The sequence below is a fragment of the Tiliqua scincoides genome, chromosome 1 (genome assembly GCF_035046505.1).
Source record: "Tiliqua scincoides isolate rTilSci1 chromosome 1, rTilSci1.hap2, whole genome shotgun sequence".
NCBI lineage: Eukaryota > Metazoa > Chordata > Lepidosauria > Squamata > Scincidae > Tiliqua > Tiliqua scincoides.
In genome coordinates, this window is record NC_089821.1 from 121165229 (window position 1) to 121191117 (window position 25889).

General features: G+C 40.6%; 1 protein-coding gene across 1 annotated transcript in view; it reads right to left on the bottom strand.

The window, feature by feature from the left end:
- SATB2 (SATB homeobox 2) overlaps positions 1–25889 on the bottom strand; it is a 165661-nt gene that overhangs the window by 83950 nt on the left and 55822 nt on the right. The window contains exons 5-6 of the mRNA XM_066636057.1: positions 15716–15818; positions 6046–6518 (exon numbers count right to left, since the gene is read on the bottom strand). Coding sequence (XP_066492154.1) covers positions 6046–6518; positions 15716–15818 — 576 coding nt within the window. The remainder of the gene's footprint in view (positions 1–6045; positions 6519–15715; positions 15819–25889) is intronic.

Below are 25889 nucleotides of genomic sequence, written 5' to 3' on the forward strand. Positions count from 1 at the left end.
TAGGGCAATATAGATAGGGGAAGGATTGTTTCTGGTTTCTCTTATCACTACTGAAAGATGTGGGAAGTTTAGTAGAAAGCTGAAATTGTGAAGCTACCACAGATGGACTTTTGGGCACAGTAACTGTAGAGCTTCTCTAGTTCACCACTTCCTTCTTTACTCCATACTTCAGGGAACTAAATTAGCAAAGGTATCCAGAAACTGCATTTACCCTGCCTGGGATCAAATGCGAGAGACAGAAGACAAGAGTGTATATAGCTATGTTCTTGTAGGGCCAGATCTGGTCTCATCTCAGAATTCATTTTGAGATCTCTCTCTCCCCCCACCCATACCCCATATACATGTATGTCAGCAATTTGTTCCAATGGATTTAGCCTAGTTTGGATCAAAGCTTCCACTACTTCATTTAACAGATTTACTCAGATGGAAGATCTCAAGGGAGAAATAATGATAGTAAAAGGGGTTTTTCAGCCTCTGAATATGTAGGTCATTGGACTTTAAAATAAATTAGAGAATAGTGTATCTATTAAACAAGTCCCACAGTACATATTTTATAAAGCTGGACTTAATTGCAGGTTAATGTACAACACATCACCACACTATATAAGGATTAAACACTAGTCCATCATCTGGTGATTAATAAAAATATCAGTTAGTATATTTAGAATTTGTCATGAACCAACAATGTGTACTTTTGGAATGTAAAATTCAATGTATATGAACATTTACTGATCAAAAATATAAGCAGGATGAATTACAAATCAGTCTTGTATTTTTACCTTTCACTCTTCACTCGGGATAAACTTGTTCATTCTCATTGCTCCAGCAATCATATTTCTCTGCTTATTTCCAAGTCTGGAAGTCTGTTCTTACAGAATATTTCCCTTGTCTGGAGTCCTACATCTTCACATTATCACCACCAAATTTTTCAACTGACCATGGCACAAATGGAGCTCCTAATCTTTCCCTGTAGTCCAGCCAAAGGGATACTGTTACATTATGCTTCTCTGCCTCGCCTCACCTCACCTCCTCTGCATGCAACCTTCATCCAAGCAATTGTCATATGAATATCTTAGTCTTCCATGTACTAAGAAGGCAGTGGCAGCAGCTCTTCGTCTTAGGCAGATGTCTTACCTAGACCGGCTACCTGGCACCCTTTTAACTAGAGACAACAGGGATTAACTGAAACTGGAAAGAGCTTCTACATGTAGTTCACAGTCCATAGAGCACACAGTGCATATTACCAGCGAATGATAAGTCCTTCCCATCGAGTTCACATACACTCCGAAAAAGAACAACCCCTGTCCCAGACAATTTCATGGAATGAAGGCAAACAGAAAAAGAGAACAAAGAGCAGCAATCGGAAACAGCACTAAAGTGAAGTCACAGCTGAGATAACACAACCCAAACATGCCAAGTCTCCATTCAGAACTCAAAATGCTGTATTTAGGCAACTGTGCAGGGTGAAGTGAGGGAAACATACGACATGGTTGGAGAGAGTTATTTTTGTTATACAACATTTATCGCCACTATAAATGTTACACGACAGCACAGTGAACAAGTAGTTTTTAAAAAATGAACATATGAACATTGAAACGCTATATATCCAGATAAGACTTATCTGGATATATAGCGTTTCAATTTTCATATGTAAGACCCTAATTCCAATTTTATTCTTTGCATATTAAAGTGAAATTGGCGATTTTCACCTAGATTCTTTTTGACCCTAAGAATGGTTTTTGTTTTACTGCCAGCTTGGGTACTATCAATATAGATTTAACAAGGTTGCTAAAATATAGCTTTTTATTCAGGAACAGTAGTAGAAAATCTACATAAGCCAACATTACGACCGACCTGTTGCTCAAGTTCAAAGTATGTCATTGTGTCAATACTATCTATGTTTCTTATACTAAGTTTTACACACACACACACACACACACACACACACACACACACAGAGAGAGAGAGTTATGATCCCAGAGAGATGAAATGCTTTTCCAAATTAAAAGCAGCATTTTAAAAAGGAAATACTCATGCATTCCACTATAATTTTTATTTGATATCCTCAAGGCTAACCCAAGAAATTCAGTCATGTTGATTGAAAGTGAATGTTTTTTCTGGCTGTAGCCATCTTATGAATTTAACAGGAGAAAGGAAGCAATGAAAGTATGCTGCAAACGTTAATTAGTTCCCACATAACACGGCATTTCCAATATGGCAGTGCCAAAGAAAATCATTAATCCAGGAGAACAGACAATTGGCCTGTGCTGTCTGAGCAGCAGACCTCCAAGAGATAAAAGAGGAGCATATCTTGCCATCTTTGTTACTGTGCCTTGACTGTTCTAAAAATGCTTTGCGATTCAAGAATAGAGTTGAGCATATGCTATTCTTACAATTGCCTGGAATGGCACCATGTGCTATGTTTTTCCCCACTCACACACCCACATTAGTAGATACCAGTATAAACACACACCCACATAAGTTATTTATTCTGGGGCAAAAAAAATTTAATTGGCAAGAATCATCTTACCTTACTTCACATACTAATAGCAAATCAGGTGTTTGAGTGCTATCAGATTGATAACAAAATAGAGTCAATTCCAAATAAGGTAGTGGTTTCCTACATCATCAGGGTGCTGTCTAGCTAAACATAAATAGGTAAGTTTGAAAATTAAAAGAAAATAGAAAAGACCCCCTCCCCATGCCCCTAAAACAAGTCTGAAGCTCAGAAATTTGAGATGTCAGGGGAAAAAAAACACAGAACACCGGGGGTGGGATGGGATGAGGGAATTGATTTGCTTATAATAGTTTATACATCCCAGAGGTGGGTAAGGATAGGGTGCTCTAATGTTTTGTTAACAGATCCCTCTTATACATACACTAATAAGCAAGCACAGATGATCAGTTGCCTATTCCTTTTGAAGCAAAACAGAACTACTAAAAAAAAACCAAGGTAGTAGTCTCTTTCCCCACTCACTCACTCACTCACTCACTCACTCAGAGGAAGGTGGAGAGAGAAAAGAAATTGGCCTGCTCAAGCCCCTAGCATCTTATAGTAAGTACCTTTTAGGAAGGTGCAAGGGTTGGGGTTTATGCACGTTATGAATGTGGTTTTAAAAAAACCCTTTCTCCTTGCATTATACAGAATGTTTCAAGAGGAAGGGAAAGGCAACTTTCCCCCTTGCCCACTCCCCAGAACAACCACACCACACTCTAATGTAATTTTCACAATCGAGGCTGCCTATTAGCCCCCTCTGTTGAAACTGCCCCCCCTTGGACAAAATGAGAACTCTCCCCCCAAGCAGCTTCTCCACCCCCTCCCTGAAGCTGCTTTCCCTAGGACAGTGTTTCTCAACCACTGGTACTTGTACCACCAGTAGTACTTAAAGTTGTTTCTGGTGGTACACGCAGGATACCTAGACCCCGGATGTGGCAGCAAGAGCATCAGGGGTAGAGTTCCAGCATGTGCTTTTCACAAGCTCAAAAAACCCTCCTGCCTGCCTTGAGCCTCTGGCTGATGCGGCCAGAGCAGTACTACAGTGGTCCTGTTCCCAGTTGACTAGAGTTTTGAACACGAATTCTTTCAAAATCAGGATTGTTGCAGTTCCCAGTTGTTGCAATGCTGCTGCTATTGCAACATCAGCAGCAGCTGATTTTACAGAGTGCATTGTGAGTGAACAAAAGGTTTCATATCTATTACCCTAGAGCTGAACAGCATTATTATATGCATAATAATATGCAAAAACCTGTAACAAAAATCCAAAAGCTCTCATTGCTGGGGAGAAACAGCTTTGGCAGACAGTTTTGAGAAATGACAGAGGGAGTTTAAAGTGGCTCACGTACTGCATATACTCACCTATAAGTCAAAAATTATGACTAAAAATTGACTCTGGAAACCTGGGTTGACTTATACATGGGTCAATACAGTGAATAAAGCAGAAGCCTCCGGGAGCTTCAGGGAAGCTTAGCAATTGTCTGGTGAAGGGGGGAGGTGTAACTGGGCTGAGAAGCAGGACACAGGGGTAGAGAAAACAGGATAAATTTTTACTAATAATTACAGTATTCAGAGACAGGCATTTTAGCTTCTTCTCCACACAGGAAGAGAAGGCACTTATGGGAATTGTCGTCTGCATGAGGGTTGCTGCTATGAAAGTGCAGCACTTACTCCTCACAAAGCCTCCTTACAACTCCCACAAGTCCCTTCCTCTCCCTTCCAGTTTGGAGAAGAAGCTAAAATGCCTCCTTGTTTTGCTGTTGCCTCAGATCAGTTCCTGGCAAGTCATTTCAAAGAATGTCACACACCCCTCAGTTTAGAGGTCTGGTTACTTAAAACACCAGGATGTCATCCTCATTTCTATTTGAAAGAAAGTCCCAGGCTGCAATTCAGTGCACCATCACTTAAGAATAGCACCCATGGAAAGCAGTGGGTCTACTTCTGAATAAACAGGTTTGCAACAATGTGCAGCTGCACATTCTCACAGTAACTCCTTATTGCTGGTCTTGATGCTGTGAATTGAATTGCACATGCCCAGTTATGTCTTATATGTTGTATGCTATATGCAGAGCCTCTGGCTTAACACACCAGTCACCTTAAAGAAGGATTTGATTGATGGTTCTACTAGTATGTGTTTACAAAAAGGTTGTGAAGACCAGAATTTAAAAAGTTAAGGAATAAAATGTATCTTAGGATCTTTTACTAAATTTTTAATATGTTAGATACTGTACGTTTCTTAGGTAACAATTACTGGTAGATTATTTTTCAGGATCTGGCCTTGGGTAAATCAGACAAAACTATAGTCAGACAACCCCTGAAGTTTAACCCGTCCAACAACTTATCTGAGGATCATAGAAAATTCTATGATTTTTGGCTCAAAACCTGCCCTCGTCTTATCTGTAAGATCAACTTATAGGTGAGTATGTACAGTATATGTTTCGCTTCCGCCAGACCTCTGCTCCCATTTCCTTCCCAAGCCTCCCAACTCCACTTGCAGAATTCCAGATATTTTTAATTTCACAACCATGCATTTAGAAGGCAGGTTCAGGAGATTATTTGGAGGACAGGAGAAAGGGCAAACACCCCCCCCCCCCCACACACACACAGCTTCTCCACCCCCTCCTTGAAGCTGCTTCCCTTGCAAATGCCAGGCTATTAGTCTATCTTAAGACACCAACTACACATTGTATGAGTTCTATGATTTCCCCATGAGTTTTTTTTTTTTTTAAACCCAAAGAACCTCTGAATTAAGAGTTAGGAAGGGTTTTCGTCCAGCTCAGGATCATCCTCCCTCAGGTGCTTTTTCACTCTTAAGTAAGAAGTTATGGGGAAGATATGACCTCTGCATCTTGCAAAAGTAGCTCAGGGGAAGGTAATTTTGAGCTGAAAGGGGACTGGAATTAAGCAATTCCTCTCTAGATACCCATCCTTCACTTAGACATACAGCCTGTCTTAGTCTACTTTAGATTAAAAAAAATTTGTCCAGAAAAAATTGGAACTCCACCTGATGTTTAGTTTAAATTTTAATGAACAACTTTTACACTCTTGCTAACTGTTTGGAAATCAAATAGCATGTTTTCTTTACAGCATAATTTTCAGTGCTTCATTTCCAAATGAACATGGCTATCAAAGAACACAGCTGATTTAAAACTGTAAGAACGAGAGAAAGAAAGCCTGAAAATGTATTGGCTGAACACTTGGAATGTCCCCGATTCACTGACTGTACCAAGAACCATGCAAATACAGCAAATCACAGACAGAATCTTTTGAGATCATTCCCATGCTCTTCCTCCAGCTGAGGAAGGGGGAATGGAGGAAATCCACTTCGCCTCGTCCTTCCTCCTTCCACTGATAATTTTGTATCATGGCTTCACATATATATTCAAAATTAGTTTCAAAAGGTTTATTTTTAAAAATTAAGAGATGAAAACAAGAGAAGACATTGGCTTTCCATATGTGCTTCTTGTAACGTCATACAACACACCTTTATTAAAATGTAATTATATTCCATTTTTGGAAGGAAAATAAGAGATTGAAATAAGAATAGATACCTGGGTACGATTAAAAGCCACTCTTGCAAAGACAGCTTGAGATACACTGGCTCTCTTCAACTCATCTCTGACTTGCTGGTAGATATCGGGAGAGACCTCCACTGATGAGTTTGTGGGTTCTGGTTTGACGGTTCTAGGAATGGGTGGATGATTTAGAAACTGCTGATTAATAGCTTGTGGGTGTTGATGAGCCAGTAGGCGGCTTACTGCAATTTGCTGGTTTATCAGGTGAGCCATTGCTATCTGCTGCCTGACAAGTTGTGGACTGAGTTGAGGTGAAAGAAGACCAGGGCTCATGATTGGCTGCAGTGTTGGCACTTGATTTCTGATTGGAGTACTATGGTGAATTTGGCCATGAGGAGACTGTTCATTTGTTTTGCCCAAGGTTGCCAGTTGATTGATATTTGGTAAGTGCATGGGACGTTGACCCAAAACACAATATTCTGACAGACTGTCTCTTTCAACTCTTTCCACTGTTAAAACAAACAGAATAAGTATATTATAATTTGAATAGAACATATAGCAGAATTTTTAAACAAACACATTCAGCTTGAAGGTAGTGCCAAGCCAGCTAATGCTGCAATACTCTACAGTGAAGTAAAACTAATAATATATATGTCCTGTATTTACATGCAGTAAGGGTTATATGAAAAAGTTGCAAGCAAAACTATATTAAAATACTGAATTTCAAGAGCTGGATTCATTACTTACTTCTTTTTTCTATCCAAGTCACTTACAATCATCTTACTGTCTTATAGTTGCAATTCAAAGTGTAAGCCTCTAGACCAGGGGTCTCCAAACCCCGGACTGGGGGCCAAATGCAGCCCGCAGCAAGCCTCTTTCTGGCCCGCGGCCAACCTCTTGTCCCCTGATAGCCTTTGGCCCACTCAACTGAACATGACCCGAACTGTGCTCTGATTGTGTCTGGAGGGTGTTCTGAGGGCCAGAGAGGTTGAATGAATGAGCCCGTTCATTCGTGTATTCAGTCATCTAAGTTCTAGCTCTAATTTATATATTAAAATTTTATATTAAAATTGTTTTTCTGGCCCTCCACACCATGCCAGATATTTAATGCAGCCCTCTGGCCAAAATGTTTGGAGACCCCTGCTCTAGACCAGTGTTTCTCAAACTTCCCGGGAGATTTACTCCCGGGGTAAGTCTTTGCGGGGGTGTGGGCTTAGCCAGCAAAGCAATCCTCAGGATTGCGCCCCTGCGGGGGAAGGGGAGCCATTTTTCAACTAATCTTACATGCTCCCAGGGTCCAGGGGGTGTGGGGAGCCCTGCAGAGCACTTTCAGGATTCCCCGCCGCTTCTAAACAGTGAAAGTTCCAAGCGCAATTAAACCAGAAGTGGAATTTCTGGTTTTGTCGCACTTGGAACTTTCACTGTTTAGAAGCCACAGGGAACTGTGAAAGCACTCCGCAGGGCTCCCCACACCCCCTGGACCCTGGCAGCACGTACGGTAAGTTGAAAAATAGGCCCCCATCCCCCCCAGGGGTGCAATCCTGGAGATAGCTTTGCTGCCTCTGCGCATCATTACACAAACTGGTGGGTCGCGACCCAGCAGTTTGAGAACCACTGCTCTAGACACTTTGATTACAAGTGAGAGACAAATGAGTGCAGCTATAACTAGTATCTCATTAGGAAAAACTGTATGCAGTAGCCCCACTTAGGGTGCAAGAATGGACGGCAGCATGCATATGTGCATCCAGACCCACAGAATCATATCCATACATGTTTAACCATATACACCATCATCATGCGGGCAGTATGGAAAACGTCTGCCCTCTGGTATTTTTACCATCATTTCTTCAATTTGTATACTGCTTCTTTAAAAAGTCTCAGAGCAGTCCACAAGAAGTATTAAAATAATTTAAAACATCCTTTGATGTCACAGTATATACACCCCAAAAAAAAACAAAAAAACAACAACACAGAACCATTAAATAACTTAAGACCATTTAGTTAAATTTTTAGCAGTGTCCTTAACTGGTTTTCTGAAATAGGACATTCTTTTGCCTCTCACATGATGTGGTGTGAGTTGCATTCACCAGACTAGCAGACTCACCAAGGTGATGTGAGCAGGGCAGAGATCAACAACAATTGAGCATAGGAAAGGCAATACAGGTGGTACCTCGGTAACCAAGGGGGATCCATTCCTGGATTCCCCACAGAAACCAAAATCCATGATTTGGCACCTTCAACCCTCCAAACATGAGCAGAGCAGAGCTTTGATCGCATCCGGAAAGCATTCTGAGGGCCAAGAAATCCATGCACAGCCTCCATGGTCCTCAGAATGACTTCTAAGACTTCAGGGAGGCCTTAGAATTTCACTTTGGGTTTTTGATGAAAACTGGATGTTCTAAGGCCTTTGGACAACCAGAGAGGGCGTACCCAGCTTCAGTTGCATTCAGGGGGCTACAGGCTGCCAGATCAGGGTTCAACATTAGTCAAGGGACCCACGTTGAGCCAAATCCATGGATTATCAGACACAATCTGTACATACATCTTTAAAATAAATTCTCAGTGATGTCAGAAGTCACCACTGGTGTGGAGAGCTTTGCGGTTCTGTTAGGAGTGATTGGAGCCAGTTGACGGTAAGCAGCTGTGGGAGGTCATGGATGCTAGTACCAGCCTTTAAAAAGAACTGATCTGGCCAGAGGAAGTTGGTGGGAAAGAAAGAGGCCAAGACAGGTAAAAGGGAAAAAGAGGATGAGAGGAGGCAGATCAAATGGCAGAAAGGCAGAAGATGGGAAAGTGAAAACTGAAGTAACAGAAGTTAGTAACTGCCAAGGCGGAGAACCCATCTCATCTTTAGACAGAGGGAAGGGTGAGGAGAGATGAAAGAATAACAGTTGCCTTCCAGGTAAGAGGTAGGGTTAGAGGGAGACCCTGACCTGCAAAGAAAGATGCAAGTGGCCCTACAGATCCAAGTACCCTGCCAAGTTAACTGGAGAGGTGAGCCTTGCGCTACCCATGATGTCTCTTTACCAGCAAGGAAGTGGGAAGGGAAGCATCCATAAACCCTCCTGGGTTCCCCTCTTTCCCCATAAGAGGTGAGATAACTCAGAGGAAGTATTTGGAACTCCTGGGTACCTAAGGGTGCAATCCTAACCCCATGTCAGTGCTTTCCAGCACTGACATAAGGGCATTGCAGCTCTGAGGTAAGGGAACAAATATTCCCTTACTTTGAGGAGGCCTCCATGAGTGACACCCAACTGCAGGATGCAGCACACGTCCCATTGGCACCGCTATGCCAGTGCTGGAAAGTACTGACATAAGGGGTTAGGACTGTGCAGTAAGGCAACATAGCATGTAAGGGGCAGCTGCTTCAGGCCCTGTGTTTTGTTTGGTAACTGGAATTTCTGTTAAATACTTTGATAAACCCTTGATGCTTTCCCATAATGAATTATTCCAACCATTTATTGTAAAGTTGCCTTGCTGCAGGGGAGGGGGAAGAGAGGAGAAGGAAGATGTTAGAAGTAGGATACATGCATGGCTAGGATCAGTATTCTGTATGCTCATGGCCCATAATGTGTACCATAATTACAGTCAGATTCATGTTCCAAAACGAACTGCAGCATACACATTGCTGTTGTTGTAGGATCTTAGACAATACATGTTTATTAAGAATGCAAATGTGTAAAATCATAATCACTACTAATGTACAACATCCGGAACAGCTCAAAAAACCTTCAAAGTCTTCTACTGAACTACAACAATTTACCTTTACTAAGGTACTCGTGAAGAGCAAGATTTTTTTTTTAGGTGGGTTGGTCATTAAAAAAGAAAAATCTATAAAAATTACTATAAAACCAGACACCTGATAGTTTGTTTTCTTTCAACAAATAAAATAGGAAACTAAACTTTCATTTATACAGCTGTAAACCAAAGAGGTGTTTACCCCAAGAAGATTAGCCAATGAAGATTGGTCTTGTACAATAATTAGTGTTTAGAAATAGGTCCCTAAATCTGTTAGTTAATGCAGTCAAATACATTTGAAAGTTTGCAAAAACAGAAATACATTTCTGGGTTGAAGCTATTCTTGCCAAGTTTCCATACATATCCAGTTTGTGGGCCAAGTTATATACCCCTGTAAAAATAAAGTTTTACATTTGAAAAGTTGCTAGGCCATTAACCTTTTCATTGCTAGTTGGTATAACAATTATATACATATTAGGCTAGTTTTTCACTACAGTGCATTTCCCTTTATTATGAGGGCACCACCTCACCAGAAACACATTTCTAGTCAATTTAAACCACTTCTATAAATTTTTTCAAATGTCCCAGTGCTATGTTGCATGGAAAGTGTCACTACTTGATGCATTTTTCAATCTATTGGCAGATGTGTCACTTTCCAATACTGCAGTCCAGATCATATTCCTCATTTTTACTATCTATGTACTTGATGCCACCAGATTGTAGACAGTCTGTCCACCAATGGAAAGCAGAGTTTAGCAGAACCATATTAGCCAGCCAACATTTAGAACAGTGGTTCCCAAACAATTTAGAACTGGGACCCACTTTTTTAAATGACACTATTGGGACCCACCTAACTTTCTGAGCCAAAAAAAAGGGTTTCACTTTACCAGTCACTCAAGCCTGTTTTTATCCTTTTTACTATAAGGGGGGTGGGGACTTCTGGAGCATTTGCAGAGTTCCACGTTCATCAAATCAGGACAATTCTGGTGGCATTGCATTCCCCTTGCTCAAAAGGCTGCTGTAGCCTGATTTATGAATGCAAGGGGTGTGGCTAAAATGGGGACAGTACAGCACTGCTCCTCCAGTCGTTGCATGTTTAAACCTTGATGCATACAACCTAATCTGCCTTGTCAGTTTCATGAACCACCTAAAATTGGATCACAACCCACAGGTGGGAACCACTGGTTTAGAGCATCTAGTTACTAGTAATTTTACCACAGTTCTTACAAACTGATCAATTGCACAAGTGAGTGGATCTGTAGCAATATTTATTAAGTTGTATTTTAAACATAATACTGATGTAGACAGAGGCAATACATCATGTTCGATCCAGGCTTTTGGAGATTTGAAGTTGTACATCTATGGCCACTGAGGGAAGGGTGAAAAAGTCATGAAAAAGTCACAGCACCACCAGCCTCAAGGACACAGTTCGTTTGACATACGCTCCAGCAAGCATACTGTTACATAGGACTACATAATTGGGAGCCATGATTTAAATAGAACCACTCCAGTGCCTGGGAGGTGCTTTTCATGTGGTAACGCATTTTAAAACTGTGATTATCTTAATTACTTATTTCTTTTAATCACAATCCACTTAACCAAATTAGGAACAAGAGGGTAATTTCTGAAATCTCATTTCCAGTCAACATTCAACTTTGTGTTTACCCCAACCTTCCATCAATGCTATTTATTGTCTGGTCTCTGGCCAGGAGAACTGTACTTGCACATCTGTGGTTGGTGGGGGTCAAAGGGCCAGTTCCACCATAACATTTGGCAGTCATGGGATGACTCCTGGAACATTCTTCTACGACAGCATACTAATAACACAAACAGGTCATCCACTCTTTTCACTAGTGATTTCATAAACCTTACTATCCAGAGCTCCGCTGCAATTCAAAAGATATTCTACAGGCAGATTCCATTGATGGTCAAGTCACACCACACTTTTAACATAAATGCATTCATAAGACATCACTCATGAGTATGTGCACACACACACACACACACACACACACACACACACACACACACACACACAGTTTTTATTGCATTCAGCTAGACCAGGGGTGCCCAAACCCCAGCCCAGGGGCCACTTGCGGCCCTTGAGGACTCCCAATCCGGCCCACGGTAGCCCCTAGTCTCCAATGAGCCTCTGGCCCTCCAGAGACTTGCTGGACCCCTTGCTGGCCCAATGCAACTTCTCTCAGTGTAAGGGCGACAGTTTGACCTCTCACATGAGTTGTGAATGAGGGATCCCTCCACTGCTTGCTGTTTCATGTCTGTGATGCAGCAGCAGCAAGGAAGGAAAGGCGAGTCTTGCTTTGTGTAAGGACTTTTATAGGCCTTGAGCTATTGCAAGACCTTCATTCATATATATGTTCCATCTCCAATATATTCATTTATGTAAATGTATGTACATTTATTCAAATTTGAAATGTAAATTAATTCTTTTTTATTCCCGGCCCCCAACACAGTGTCAGAGAGATGATGTGGCCCTCCTGCCAAAAAGTTTGGACACCCCTGAGCTGGACAAACTGCTGATCATTAAAGCATTAAAGATTTTAAAAATCTGAAAATAACTTCTGATATTTGGAAAGTATCTGTATAATGCTGAGACATATAAAGGAAAGTATAGCCCATGTTGCAGGCAATAATTGGGTGCATTAGAAGATGACAAGATAACATGCTGAAGAAATTTCCATCTCTATTTCAGGAGTTAACTACTGAAAAGTTAAGGAAAGTCAAACTATTTTAAAAAATTGGCAGACAGTGGAACAATTGAGTCAGAAAGAGAACAGTCAGTGAATATTATTGCCTTTAACATCCTCTGATTATTTTAGAATGCCAAATGATTCCGTTTTTAAAATCAATTTACTATATTGCTTAAAGAATTAGCCTTTATAAAAAACAAAACTTGGTAATACAAATAAATTATGCTTGCTACACAATAAACTGTGGACTTGCTGCACAATCCTATACATGGTTATTCAGAAGTCAGTCCCATGCTCAGCACAACCTCCTGTACAATTCTAGCAGCATGTATTATGCAAACTGTTTAAATCACTGCTGGAAAGAAAATGACTCTCATAGCCCAGTACTATGCAGGATTGGGCTGCCAGTCATAGAACTTTGCGGCAGTGAAACGGAATTCCACTGTCGGAAAATGGTTGCCATCAGCACGCAGAGCACTCCATCAGGAGCTATTTTTGGAGTGGTGCTGTAAGAAGTGACAGCGCTTCCTGTCTGCTGCCGGACACTACTGCAGCCTCCAAAGCAAGTAAAGCAGCAACGGAGAGGGGGTGACTCCAGTGGTGATGACATGAGCCAAGGTACTATCCCCTCTGGCAGCAGCCTCCCCATCCCTTCTCCTCAAACTTGAACCAGCTAAAGAGCTGGTGCAAGTTTAAGGAGATCCATTGTGGAGTGGGAGGCTTATGGAGGGGCAAGAAGATTTAAAACTCCTTTCCACTCTGAAGCCTCCAGAATCACCCTCTCCCACTGCTAAAAACAGCTCACTCCTTTTCGGCACAGCTGCAACAGTGGGGAAGAGGGGAAGATGGGATTAGGTTCTCATTTATATACTGAAACTGAGCAAAATCACCTACATAAAACAGAAAATTTTTCTCAATGTCATCTGTCCTGTTCTGTCATGGAGAAGAGTCAGACGCAGTCACAAAAAGAATAGGGGAATTCATTATACAAGTGATTTTCAAAGGCAACATTTATGCTAACTGTTGACTGCTTTCAAAAACGACACTTCAATTGCACTGTGCTTAATTGATCCACAATGTGAGTAAAAAACCTAACGTGCATAAGACTGTACATTCCAGTTCCTCTATGCATTTAATCTCACATTAATAATCTGAACATTAAATGGTTAAATGGCAGTTTATCATTATCGTAGTCAGTATTATTTATGAAGTATCTAAAAATGTTAGACATAATGCCACAAAAATTAAACGTTAAACACAATCTGGCAGCAAGCTTACAAAACTGAAGAAAAAAGCAAGGCAGATCAGGAAGAAAAGTAGAAAAGGAGTATCAAAATCCAGTAAACCAAAGCACATGCGTTTTCTCATGCAGATTTTGATGGATGGCTCTACTCCAGAATTTCTTTACAACCTTAAAACTGCATTCCTATACCCACTTTCCTAGGAGAAAGTCCCATTGGCATCAATGGAACTAAGTAGACTTGCACAGGAGTGGACTGTAAATGGTGGTGATGCGACTAGTCAAACTCCAAAGCAAACACAACTGATATAAGACATAGGCTGCTGAGACCTAAGTGAACCTTCTAAAATATTTGAAGGCTAAATAGTTCTCTGCATTTATAGTGGGTTCTCCAAACTATACACTAAGCATGTTTATTTCAAGTCCTCTTTGCATATAACTTTTACATCTGTTGCTCATGATATCAAATTATTGATTGTTCAGTTTCTTGTATTTGTTTAAATGTTAAGTATATGTTCTGCAACCTAATGCTTTTCTTCTTCCAGAGAGGTTTTTAAATTTTTTTGCTGTGCATTAGTCATATTTACTTTGATCTTGCAGTATGTATAATTATTTTACTGTTTGTTTATTTCAATGAGGTAGGAGGGGAAAAGTTGACCAAAGAGATCTATATGTGGCAACTTGTAACAGAATCACATAGCTTATGTTTAGGAAATCATGGTTTTGATTAAGAAGGAACTGGTTAGTTCCCACTGCTTTATTAAAAGAGACATTAGTGGATAAATAAGAAACACATTTCACACAGCAGATTATGTTCAACTGCAATGCCAATAAAATAATTTTGAAGCCCTCTTCTATTTCCCATTTGCAGTACTAAATTAAAATGGTTTCTTTGTTTTTACTTTTAAAAAAATTAAAGCTTTGGATATGTGTGTCGGGCTGTGTGATATCAATGGATGCCTCAACTGGATTGACCCTAAATGCTCGCTCAACTTGTTGACCAGCTTCGGAATTCCTTTTCACCTTTTTCTGGCTTTAAGGAATTCTATAAGATTAAGGTTTATAAACAATTACTGATCTGACATATGAAATAAATTCTCATTTATAAACATTGTTATGAAGTGGAAATGAAAATCATATGAAATGGCGAAGATGTAAAATTAAAAATACCAAAATCATCCCTTTGAGATTTTTTTAACGACTGCAGAAACATTCTATATCTGTTTATTTTTCATGCAGAAATCATACCTGTTGTGAATGTTTGCATTGTTGTTTCTCTCCCATTTGTTTGATGAACTGTCACTACTTGAATTGTTTTAAAAGCAGCTTGTGTTTATTTCACAAATACCTTAACCTTTCCCTTCCTTCTCAAGCACATGTACGCACACATACTCACTTTCCAAGCATCTTTAACAGTTTGACTCTCTTGAACAGCACAAACACACACAGTTGTCCAGAAAACTCTTCAGGCTTAGATCTCTGATGATTGAAATCAAGGTCTCATTCTGCTTTTACTGCACTTAAGTGTACACTTACTAACTAAAAAAAGAGAAAAGGGAAGTTTTGAAAACTGGAAGGCTCCAGAAAGAAGAAAACGGAAGTTCACAACACGTTGGAAATATTTGGTGGTTGTAGTGACAACTCCATGACCACCACTGGGAAGGCTTTCCAGTGTGCATGAAGGTGCTATTACAACCCAGTCTAGTGGAATAGGAAACTCATCCTTTTTTCTCTTACAACAGCACATAAAAACAATCCACAAACTGGCCTTGAAACTCAGTACCTACGTAAACGAACGTTTTCAAACATTCCTTTTATTACCTTGACATAATATTTATCACAATTTTTCTAGTTCAGACAGTGGCTGCTTAAACCCATGGAAATCTCAGTAATCTGGATAGACAGATGATCCTGTGTATAAAACACCCTTTTTAAACCAGTCCATGATTTTAGAATATTGAACTTCAAGCATTCATCTGTACATTGGCTTGGCAATTAATAACTAAAATCTATTTACCTTTAATCTTCTTGTACTTTTTATACCATCTCCCAAACTCCTGGCACTTGGTTGCTGACACATTGGCATAGTATGTGCTATTTACAATGGATGATATCATACTCTGGAAGCAGAGAAACAGAGAGAGAGAGAGAGAGTTTCTAAAAAGAAAACAATAAAAAATCCTTTCCAGAGTAAGTGATATACAAGATCAGACTCATCAACTGTTAAGAAACTTAAAAAAAAAAACTCTTAGGGGATACATTCTACAGTTAGCTTTATTTCCCATTTTGACTGCATACATTATTAAATAAGGGCAAAAGATCCTGTGCAGTTAAGATTGTCCAGTTTGCACCCACTTGTCACTTTATATTAGGGATTATCAAAAAAAAATCCTCTTACTAAAAGCATAACTAGAAGGAGTGTCATGTTGGGGAACACAAAGGAAGAGAAAAATTGTGATTTAGGAACCGGATCCTAAAGGTAAGATTAGATGCTCCAGCATGCATAAGCCAAATAATGCTTTTCAGATGTTTCTGTTCTGCTTCCAACTGCAACAAGGACCACACAGCCAAGAATCTGGGAACATTCGTGCTACTTGCTGTAGAACAATAGTTAGGCAAATAAGTTAAATTAATATAATCTATAGAAATGTGCCATTAATTTTTGTGTGAAAGTCCACAAGGGAGGAAAATTACAATTTTGTCTCTGAGCAGATGAAACTAAAAATAGGGCAGTATTAAACAAACATGAAGACCAGAAAACTATGATCACTTTAAAAACTCACAGTTCATGCTGTGTTTGGGTTTTTGGTTTGCTGAATGATTTTGAAATACTTCTAGATATTGCTGTTTATTTTTGTAAGCTGCCTTGGAGGTCCATTAGATGAGGCCAAAAAGTGACAGGGAAATTTTTAAAAATATGGATGCTTAATTAGTGCTTCCTCATTGTGACTGGGCAAACAGAAGCTTCCTCCATGAATGGAAGGAGCATTCTGCTTGTGGAAGAGTTTGTTGCAAAGAGGACCTCTTCCTCGAGCAAAATACTCCTTCCATTTCATCCAATATAAATAAATACAAATATTTTGGGCCACTGGAAACAGGCATTAGATGCCAAAACCTTTTTACCACTTGGCTTGAACACACTAGATTGAGTCAGATTGGCCAGGACACAGGATAGTAACTAGCTCTGCTTTCTTTGCTGCTTCTCAGCTTCTGAATAGTATATTTTTGTTAATTTTAATTCTTCCATAAATTAAGATATCCCCTCATTATCAAAAATCTCTCCAGCTCACATAAATCACATTTTTATGTGATTATGTTTTTCACATACAAAATTTATTAAAATGCAAGGGCATGAAGCACAATCTAAAATAAGAATGTGGTGGCTCTCTGGAATTTCTGAGAAACATTAGTCTTAAACCATGGGAAGGAAAATGCAATTTCTACTTCATTCTGATGTTATTTTGTCTTCTCAATGAAACTTATATTATTTCCATGATGTGGCACTGCAGAATCTTAAAATGGTTATAAAGGATGGATGGGAAAGTTTTAGATTATAGCTCTAATTTCCAAGATAAAGACTAGATTTCTAAATAGTTATTGTCTTAAAGTCCAAATCTTTTACAAGGTAGACTGCAGCATCTCATGCCCTGTGGAGACTCCCTGCTTTCAGAAGCTAACATTAGGGCATAATTATAAGTTTAAGAAGTAAGAGCCACATTCAAAAAGATTATCAAAAGAAGTTCAACCAATTTAGACTCAGCCGCAATGGCACCCTCAAACAGTTCTGGAACTCTACTTTCACTATAGATTTCCAACATTTCTTTTCTTTGCAATTGATTCTGCAGATTTTGTGTCAGCCCAGCTGTGAACGGATCCTCAAAAAAGCATCATCCCGCCATCAGTGCTCCTCCTCTCTCACACAGCACACCCTCAGTCATGAAATCAGAACAGCCAAGTCTTGTTAATTGCTTCTCCAGTTCTAAGTTGAAATTTGTGTTAGCATGGATATCATTCCAACATTCAAAATGTTGTAGTTACTCTTAAAGGCTCCTATGGATTTATCTACAACATGAAAAAAATGAACATTAAGCACATGAAGAAGAAATTGAAAACATCTCATCTAAACTATAGCTAACGTTTTTAAGGGGTGTAAAATTTGTGGCTGCACAGAAGCTTCACATATGAACATGATGCATGGAAGTCGGGGCAGGGCTAGTAGGTTCAATCCCGTTTGGCACACTGTCCTCATGCATACATGTGCATGGGCCCGGTGCACAAAAGCACAGGTCAATGAATAGGTATCGGGGTGGGGACAGTAGGCGTAATTCTGATCTCCTCTTCATGCACCCCTTGTACATGTTTAGAAGACTAGGCAAAAATTCTTTTTATAAAAGACAAGTTTATCCCTTGATTTGTTGTAATCATACTCTACAGCAGGACAACTATGGCTGCAATCCTAACCACACTTTCCTGAGAGTATGCCCCATTGAACAAAATAGGACTTACTTCTGAGTAGAAGTGGTTAGAATTGTGCCCTAAGTAAAATGCAATCCATCGGCAATATAGGGAAGTCCATCAAGAGCATGATAAAGCAGTTATTGCACTTACCTGCAGCTGCAAAACCAGAGGGGGGGCAGGGGAAGATCAAGACCAGACATGTCTAAAGCTATCACTTGGCGAGACAAAAGTTTTACAGGCTTGCATGTAGTAATTTCCAAAACTCAAAGGCTTGTGCTTATGAAAAAGCAAAGCGAGATGAACCCTTTAAGCAGTGGTTCCCAAACTCTCCAGGAGTTTGAAAACCACTTTGAGTTCCTGCTGGGGGGGGGGCATTAATGCAATCATGGAGATCACGCCACTGCCAGGTGTAAAGGGGGTTATTTTGTCCTTAGCTGAGGCAGCACCAGCCTCCTGGGGGGTCCAGGGAGCCTGTAGGGCTCCCCACACCTCCAAACTTCTAAAAATAGTCCAAAACTGGCACTTCCAGTTTCACAACAAAAATCAAAAGAGCCCATTTTAACTGTTTTCAGAAGTTTGGAGGTGTGGGGAGTCCTGCAGAGAGGTCCGCAGGCTTTCCAGTTCTCCCAGGAGGCCAACACTGCCTCGGGTAAGAACAAAATAACCCCCATTACCCCTGCAGCGGCTGGATCACAGTGATCTTGTTGCTGCCTTTGTGCCTCCCCCCACCTCTTAAGGGGGCAGAGACAGGGCTTCTCTGTCTGGAGCATCATGATTCCCCAGTTCGGGAACCCCTGCCTTTAAGCATACTATACCTATATTCGAGGAGTTTCAGGAGGTTCCAGTTAGTTTGCAGGCACAAGTTGAAGTGCTGGTTTTAACCTTTAGAATCTTAAAGGGTCTGGGATCAGGTTAGCAGAGATAAGGCAAGTGAATAACAGAAAGGGGGGCCTTTTCAGTTGCTCCCCACTTTGGCATGGCCCAGTTACCCTCTGGTGTTTATTCAAGACCAAGTTTTTCCAGCGGGTTGTTTTGAATTTTTAGATATTGGCTTTCTTGTTGGTGATTGAGTTTTGTGATGCATTTTAATTCTTATTTTGTTTTAACTTTTGTTATTTGATTTATTAGCTGTTTTAATCACGGTTGTTCTGGTTTCAATTGTGACCTACCTTGAGCCTCCTTACAACTAGAAAGGAGGGGTATAAATTAAATAAAAAATAAAGCACTTTCCCAAGGAAGATCTAACTGACATCTTCATTACTATTCTTCAGCTGCCAGTCAAAGCCGGTCTCGTTGATTCAGCTTTGGTAATTAATTCCAGTGCTTTAATTTATTTGATTTATATTTCACTCTTACCCATTAACTCAGAGAGACTTAGGGCAACTTTTACTAAATGTTCTGTCCCCGAGGAGAATTACAATCTTGAAAAAATTATTTTTTTTATTATACTGCTTTGTCTATTTCAGCATACATGGAAACCTGGTTTATAGACAAATTTTTATTATATTTATTTTTAACTTTTTTATTTCCAGTAAGACTATTTATTTTAAGAGCATTAAATCTGCATTCCTACTTTAAAAAAAAAAGGGGGGGGGGGTAAAAGACAACATACTAAATATTCCAGAGGAGAATCTTTGCACCATCTAAATCATGGGTTCCCAACCCATGGTCTGCAGACCACAGGTGGTCTGCAAGACACTGCTAGGTGGTCCACAAAGGTCTCTGGAGAAAAACGACAAAGCGCCTCTGAAAGAAAAAAATCTTAGCGCTAAAGTACAATGAGCAGCGGAGGCAAAGACAAGTCTTTGTGCTTCCTTCCTTTTTTTCCCTACATGTGGCAATGGAGGGGCAGGCAACCAAGCTTGCCGGCAATGAGCAGCAGGGGGATGAAATGCATTCAGAAGCTGAGCGTCTCAGAGCCTAGTCCTGTGCACGTCTACTCAGAAAGCCCCTTTACAGTCAATGAGGCTTACTCCCAGGAAAGTGTGGCTAGGGTTGCAGCCTTAGAGCCCAATCCTAGGCATGTCTACTCAGAAGTAAACCCAATTAAAGTCAATGGGGTTTACTCCTAGGAGAGTGTGCATAGGACTGTAGCCGGCTCCTTGCTGCAGCTGCTTCCTGTTGGGGACTTCAACTGCCTCCTTTGCAATCACGGTCAACCTAGAGGACTGCCTAGTCTATATGCCAAAGAATAACATTCTCTTTCCCTGCATGCTAGTTGCACTTCCCAGTATTGGGAAGCCAAACAATCACATTATTAATTAATCTTCTCTTGTTATTACATATTTATTTTTTTGTGTATAAGCGTGGGTATTTTTTGTGTACAGTGGTGGTGTTAATTGATTAATTAATCTTATTACAAGCTTAATTGTATTTTGGGGGTGGAGCATTGCATGTGGTCCCCGATGATTCCAATTTTTGTTTCAGTGGTCCCTGGGCTCCTAAAGGTTGGGAAATACTGATCTAAATACTCAGCAGAACTGGGATAAACGGCAGCAACTGTTTGCAACTAAATGTTTTTCCATTCTATTTTTGCAGATAATAGACCTTGTTACAATTCACAGAGAAACCTTGATAAAGTCTGAAAACAGAAGTGCAAGAGAAACTTGCCCTGTGCAGTTGTTATATAGTGGAATTTAAAAAACAAAAACACTCAATTGAACTTGTGAGATTTTGCCCTAATGAAATATTTAAAGAGCTGAGAAGACTACATGTATTGTTCAGTGGTCTACTTCACTACAGTCATGGCTTGTGCTGACAACAGGTCGTATTTATTCTTCTAGAAAGCCATGTGAGAACTCTGCAGTAGAACTGAGAGACCAGTTCCTAGAACTGAGAGAGTTCCTGGGAACAGCAGATCCAAGTGGCACGACAGCAAACACATGGTTACAAATAGTAATGTGAGTGAAAGTAAGCAGTCAACATACTTTTTAATTTTTTTTTTTTTACTTTCTCTGGCTCAGCAAGCAGGTTCTAGCTCTATTGGCCTAAGACACTTTCACACCTGAGACCAAAAATCTAAATAGTAACTTCCTCCCCTTTGGAGGGCACATTTGTTTGTTTGAAACATTTCTATCCCACCTTTCTGTTCCAAAAAGGGACACACCAAACAGTTCAGATCAATTAAAACCATTCAAATACAATGAAAACTGGCATAAACCACCACCAATGACATATCAAATTGGTATTTTTAAGCAATTCCCCCTCTGAATCTCTTTGCTGCCCAAAGCAGATGTTTCATATTGTTTCTTACGGACCAATTCTATCCTTTCCCCATCTCCCCACTGTGGCAGCCATGCCAAGAAGGCACACGCTGTATCCAGTGGGGGTGGAGAGCAGAAGGCTTTGGAAGAGAAAGGGAATTTAAATCCCCTTACCCTTTCATAAATCCCTCGCTCTGCAGTGGATCTCTTCAGATCTGTGCTGGTTATTTCACTAGTGCAAGTCTAAGGAGAGAAAGGAGGCATGGAGGCTGCCATGCAGGGGATAGGATCTGGCTTCCACCACTGGTATATGCCACTGCCGCTGGGTCCACTTCCTCTCACAGCCACCCTGCCCATTTGTTCCACCTCCCTACCCCTGTTCTGCTCTTCTCCCATTCCTATCTCCCACACTGGCTTACCTGCTCCAGTGTGTGGCCAGCGGTCCAGCAACACACACAGGAAGGCTTGGCCTTCCCACCAGCACTCCAACAGCATGCAGAGTATCATGCTGCTGGAGCACATTTTATAGCTGCTTTGCAACTGTCAGGGCTAGTGGAGCATGCATTCCACCAGTGAAGCAGTCCCGTAGAATTGAGTGGCCTATGAACTAGCCTTGGGTTCCAAGAGCTCACAGATTCACATTTTTTATACCTGACTTAAATGAATCACTCTTTGCCACATAGCTCTGCACACTAATTTCTAAGGCATAGTCAACTTGGGGCACAATCCTAACCTTACTTTTAACAAATATGGCTGCTGCCATCACATCTGGCTTGGCCCTCAGCTGGAACAACTTGGAGCAAAATGTTTTGGGCTTTATACCTCAAACAATTTGTAGCTATGGTCAGTGGCATGATTAAGAGGGTGCAGCGGGTAGCAACTGCACCAGGCAGCAAGCTTCAGAGGGGCAACAGCCTGAGCTTGACACTAGTGGCCAAAATTGTGAAAACTTTGGTATGTTCGAATACCACCATCATGTTATATAACAATGAAAAGGTAACTTAATGCAGAATGCAATGAAACCACATTGGAATATCTGTATTCTATCAAAGGTTATGGCCAATTAACCAGAAAATGAAAACACAACTGCCTTATAGAAAGAAAAGTGGATTTCTTTAACTGACCTATGAGACTGATCATTCTGACAGCCAATGAGATGTTATTATGATACAGCATAGAACCAATAAGGTGTTAATATGAGTCAGCTCTCATCTCCATGTATCACAATACAGTTAGCCCTGCTATCTTGGTAAAGAGGCACTTTTTCAAACGGTGCTCATATTCAGCAAGGGAGAATTACTGTCCCTATTCACCCCAGCACAGTGTCTCTAAATGATAAGGGGCACACTTTTCATTTATTTACGTAATTAAATTAATTTACGTAATTAAAAGAAGGCCAATTCTATGCTTGGGATCATTAGGAAGGGTATTGAGAACAAAACGGTTAGTATTATACTGCCGTTGTACAAATCTATGGTAAGGCCACACCTGGAGTATTGTGTCCAGTTCTGGTCGCCGCATCTCAAAAAAGACATAGTGGAAATGGAAAAGGTGCAAAAGAGAGCGACTAAGATGATTACGGGGCTGGGGCACCTTCCTTATGAGGAAAGGCTACGGCGTTTGGGCCTCTTCAGCCTAGAAAAGAGACGCTTGAGGGGGGACATGATTGAGACATACAAAATTATGCAGGGGATGGACAGAGTGGATAGGGAGATGCTCTTTACACTCTCACATAATACCAGAACCAGGGGACATCCACTAAAATTGAGTGTTGGGCGGGTTAGGACAGACAAAAGAAAATATTTCTTTACTCAGCGTGTGGTTGGTCTGTGGAACTCCTTGCCACAGGATGTGGTGCTGGCGTCTAGCCTAGACGCCTTTAAAAGGGGATTGGACGAGTTTCTGGAGGAAAAATCCATTATGGGGTACAAGCCATGATGGGTATGCGCAACCTCCTGATTTTAGGAATGGGTTAAGTCAGAATGCCAGATGTAGGGGAGGGCACCAGGATGAGGTCTCTTGTTATCTGGTGTGCTCCCTGGGGCATTTGGTGGGCCGCTGTGAGATACAGGAAGCTGGACTAGATGGGCCTATGGCCTGATCCAGTGGGGCTGTTCTTATGTTCTTATGTTCTTATGTTAAATTTGATTTTGTTATGAAGGGGTTGGGCTACAAATCTTCTTTGACCCCAGATAGCAGACAGATGCCTTAGCTGTGCCACTGGCTGGGAGCGAAGGTGGCAGAACAAGTGGGTGGCAAGTGCTGGGGGGAGGAGGAGGGTTTTCCCCAGATTTTCACTTTTTTAAAAGCCCAGGCATGACATCACTTCCAGTGTGACTTCACTATCAGGGCATCATTTTGAACTCAGCACCGGCCACACGATCATTAATTATGACACTGGCTATGGTGTTTAATAATCATAAAGCAATCTACTTTTTAGTATGATATCTTATATTTCAGTTATATACTATCTCTGAGACATGTTTGAGACATTTAGACAGATGCATGCAGTTATTTACACACCCCTCAAGTGTACATCCTTTGGCTGCAGAATCTGATCCAAGTGTGGTAGGCCAAAGTTAAAACTGACCAAGGAAGAGGGGGGGAAAAGCAGGAATGGGTAGGAGTGGAAGTGGTTTTGTGGGAGCATGACAAGAAAAAAAAAATACAGATTTCCAGTTCTTGCAAGCAATATGCTAAACAGTCAAAAAAATTCATAAGACAAATGGATTTTGACTGCAGAACTCCAGTTGCAGACAAAACAAATGTGAACAAATTTAAAACTGATATGAAGTAATGTATACCAAAAGAGTAGGAAACTCCACAATAGAATTTACCACTCTCACTGTAACCTTGTTTACATTAGTCTGCCTTCTGAACAGTCTTGCAGTAGATACAGAGTACTGTACACCAAACGAAGGTGGGGGCAAAAGATTGCTATTTTAAATTAGTATGATTACATTTCCCTTTAAAGCCAATATGAATCCCCATCTGAACTGAAAGTAAAACTCATGCACTCAAAAAAAGAGATGGAAAAACTGTCATTGGTGGGAAAGAGACTCCCCATGCTAGCTCCTTTCACTTCTCTACAGAGGAATACTTGATGCATTGTGAACACATTAATAAGCAGCAGCATTTACTCTGCAGTTCTGATCCTAGGAGACAACTTTGTAATTTGCTGCTGTCAATAATATATTAATCACAAGGGGGTTGTAATGACATTTCACATTTGGCACAATATTTTCTTAAAACCAATTTGGGAGCAGGAATTGTATTTGAAGCAAAGTCAGATGATGGCAACAGGCAGCCTATCTGCAACATTCCTTTTTTGTTTTGTTCACTACATGAGCTATAACAAAAAGGTGAAAAAAATTTGCAGTTGTAAAAAAGAGAGAAGAGGGCTATCATTATTGCCATTGTTAAACAAGGTAACCTCGTATGGCATATGCTTAGCTCCACAGGATAGGGCAGAACATATCTGCACTACTCTACTCATTTGTCACACATTGTGTTGATTTGATGCAGATTCAATTTCAGCTATCATGTCTACAGCAGAAACATATCAAAACCAGTAATTATGCTAGAACTCTTACTATTAAAGCAATATAAAGTACAATGCAATACCAATGCATTGGTACAGCTACCATGGTGTAGGAATCTGCCTACAAAGAATTGTATACAGGATTATCTAGGTGCGCTGGAACTTCTGCCCCTTGTCCTGTACTGTTCCTCACGTCCTGAGGCCTCTTCCTGTCTCTCTCTCCCGCCCAGCAGAAGCAGTGCCACTGAAAATGCAGTCTGCATAATAATTAGGCTCTCTTCAGTGCCACCCTTTCAGCAGTACTGTTTCTCCCAATGTGCCACTTGTGCTGGCGGAGCCCAGTTATCATGGGAGTTCGATAAAGAGATTTTACAGGCCATATCTTATCTGCAGGCTTTATGTTTGACACCTCCAGCCTACAATTTTGCAGCCAGACTGCTTTTAAGGGCTCAGCATTTGGATCATGTCACCCCATTGCTAACTGACCTGTACTGGCCTCCAATCTGTTTCAAGGATCAATTCAAGATGCTGGTTATAAATTTCAAGTCCTACTCAGTTTTATTCTAGCACATCTTAACAACCTTCTTCTGTCATATAAACTTGTTCACATTTTGAAATCTTCAGCTGGGAGCCTGCTCTATAGTCTACTACAGGATGGTGTGTAGCTGACGTGGAATAGGCATTCACAGTAGTGTTCCAGGTGTTGAACTCCCTACTCCCATAGGTTCATATGATGCCACACTTTCAACTTTTCATTGTGATGTGTGAAGCCCTCTTTGTTTAAGTACGTTAAATGCATTTCAATGATTGTGGTTATTTTATGAGTGTGTTCTCATTGTTCTGGTTTTTGATTTTGTTTTGACGTTTTAATCTGAATGCTGCTTTGAAAGTTCAACTGAAGAGTAAGTGATATATAAATCTTGTTCTAAATAAATAAATAATGCAGGTGGTTTCTTTAGATGGAATAATATTGATTCAGTTGCAAACGA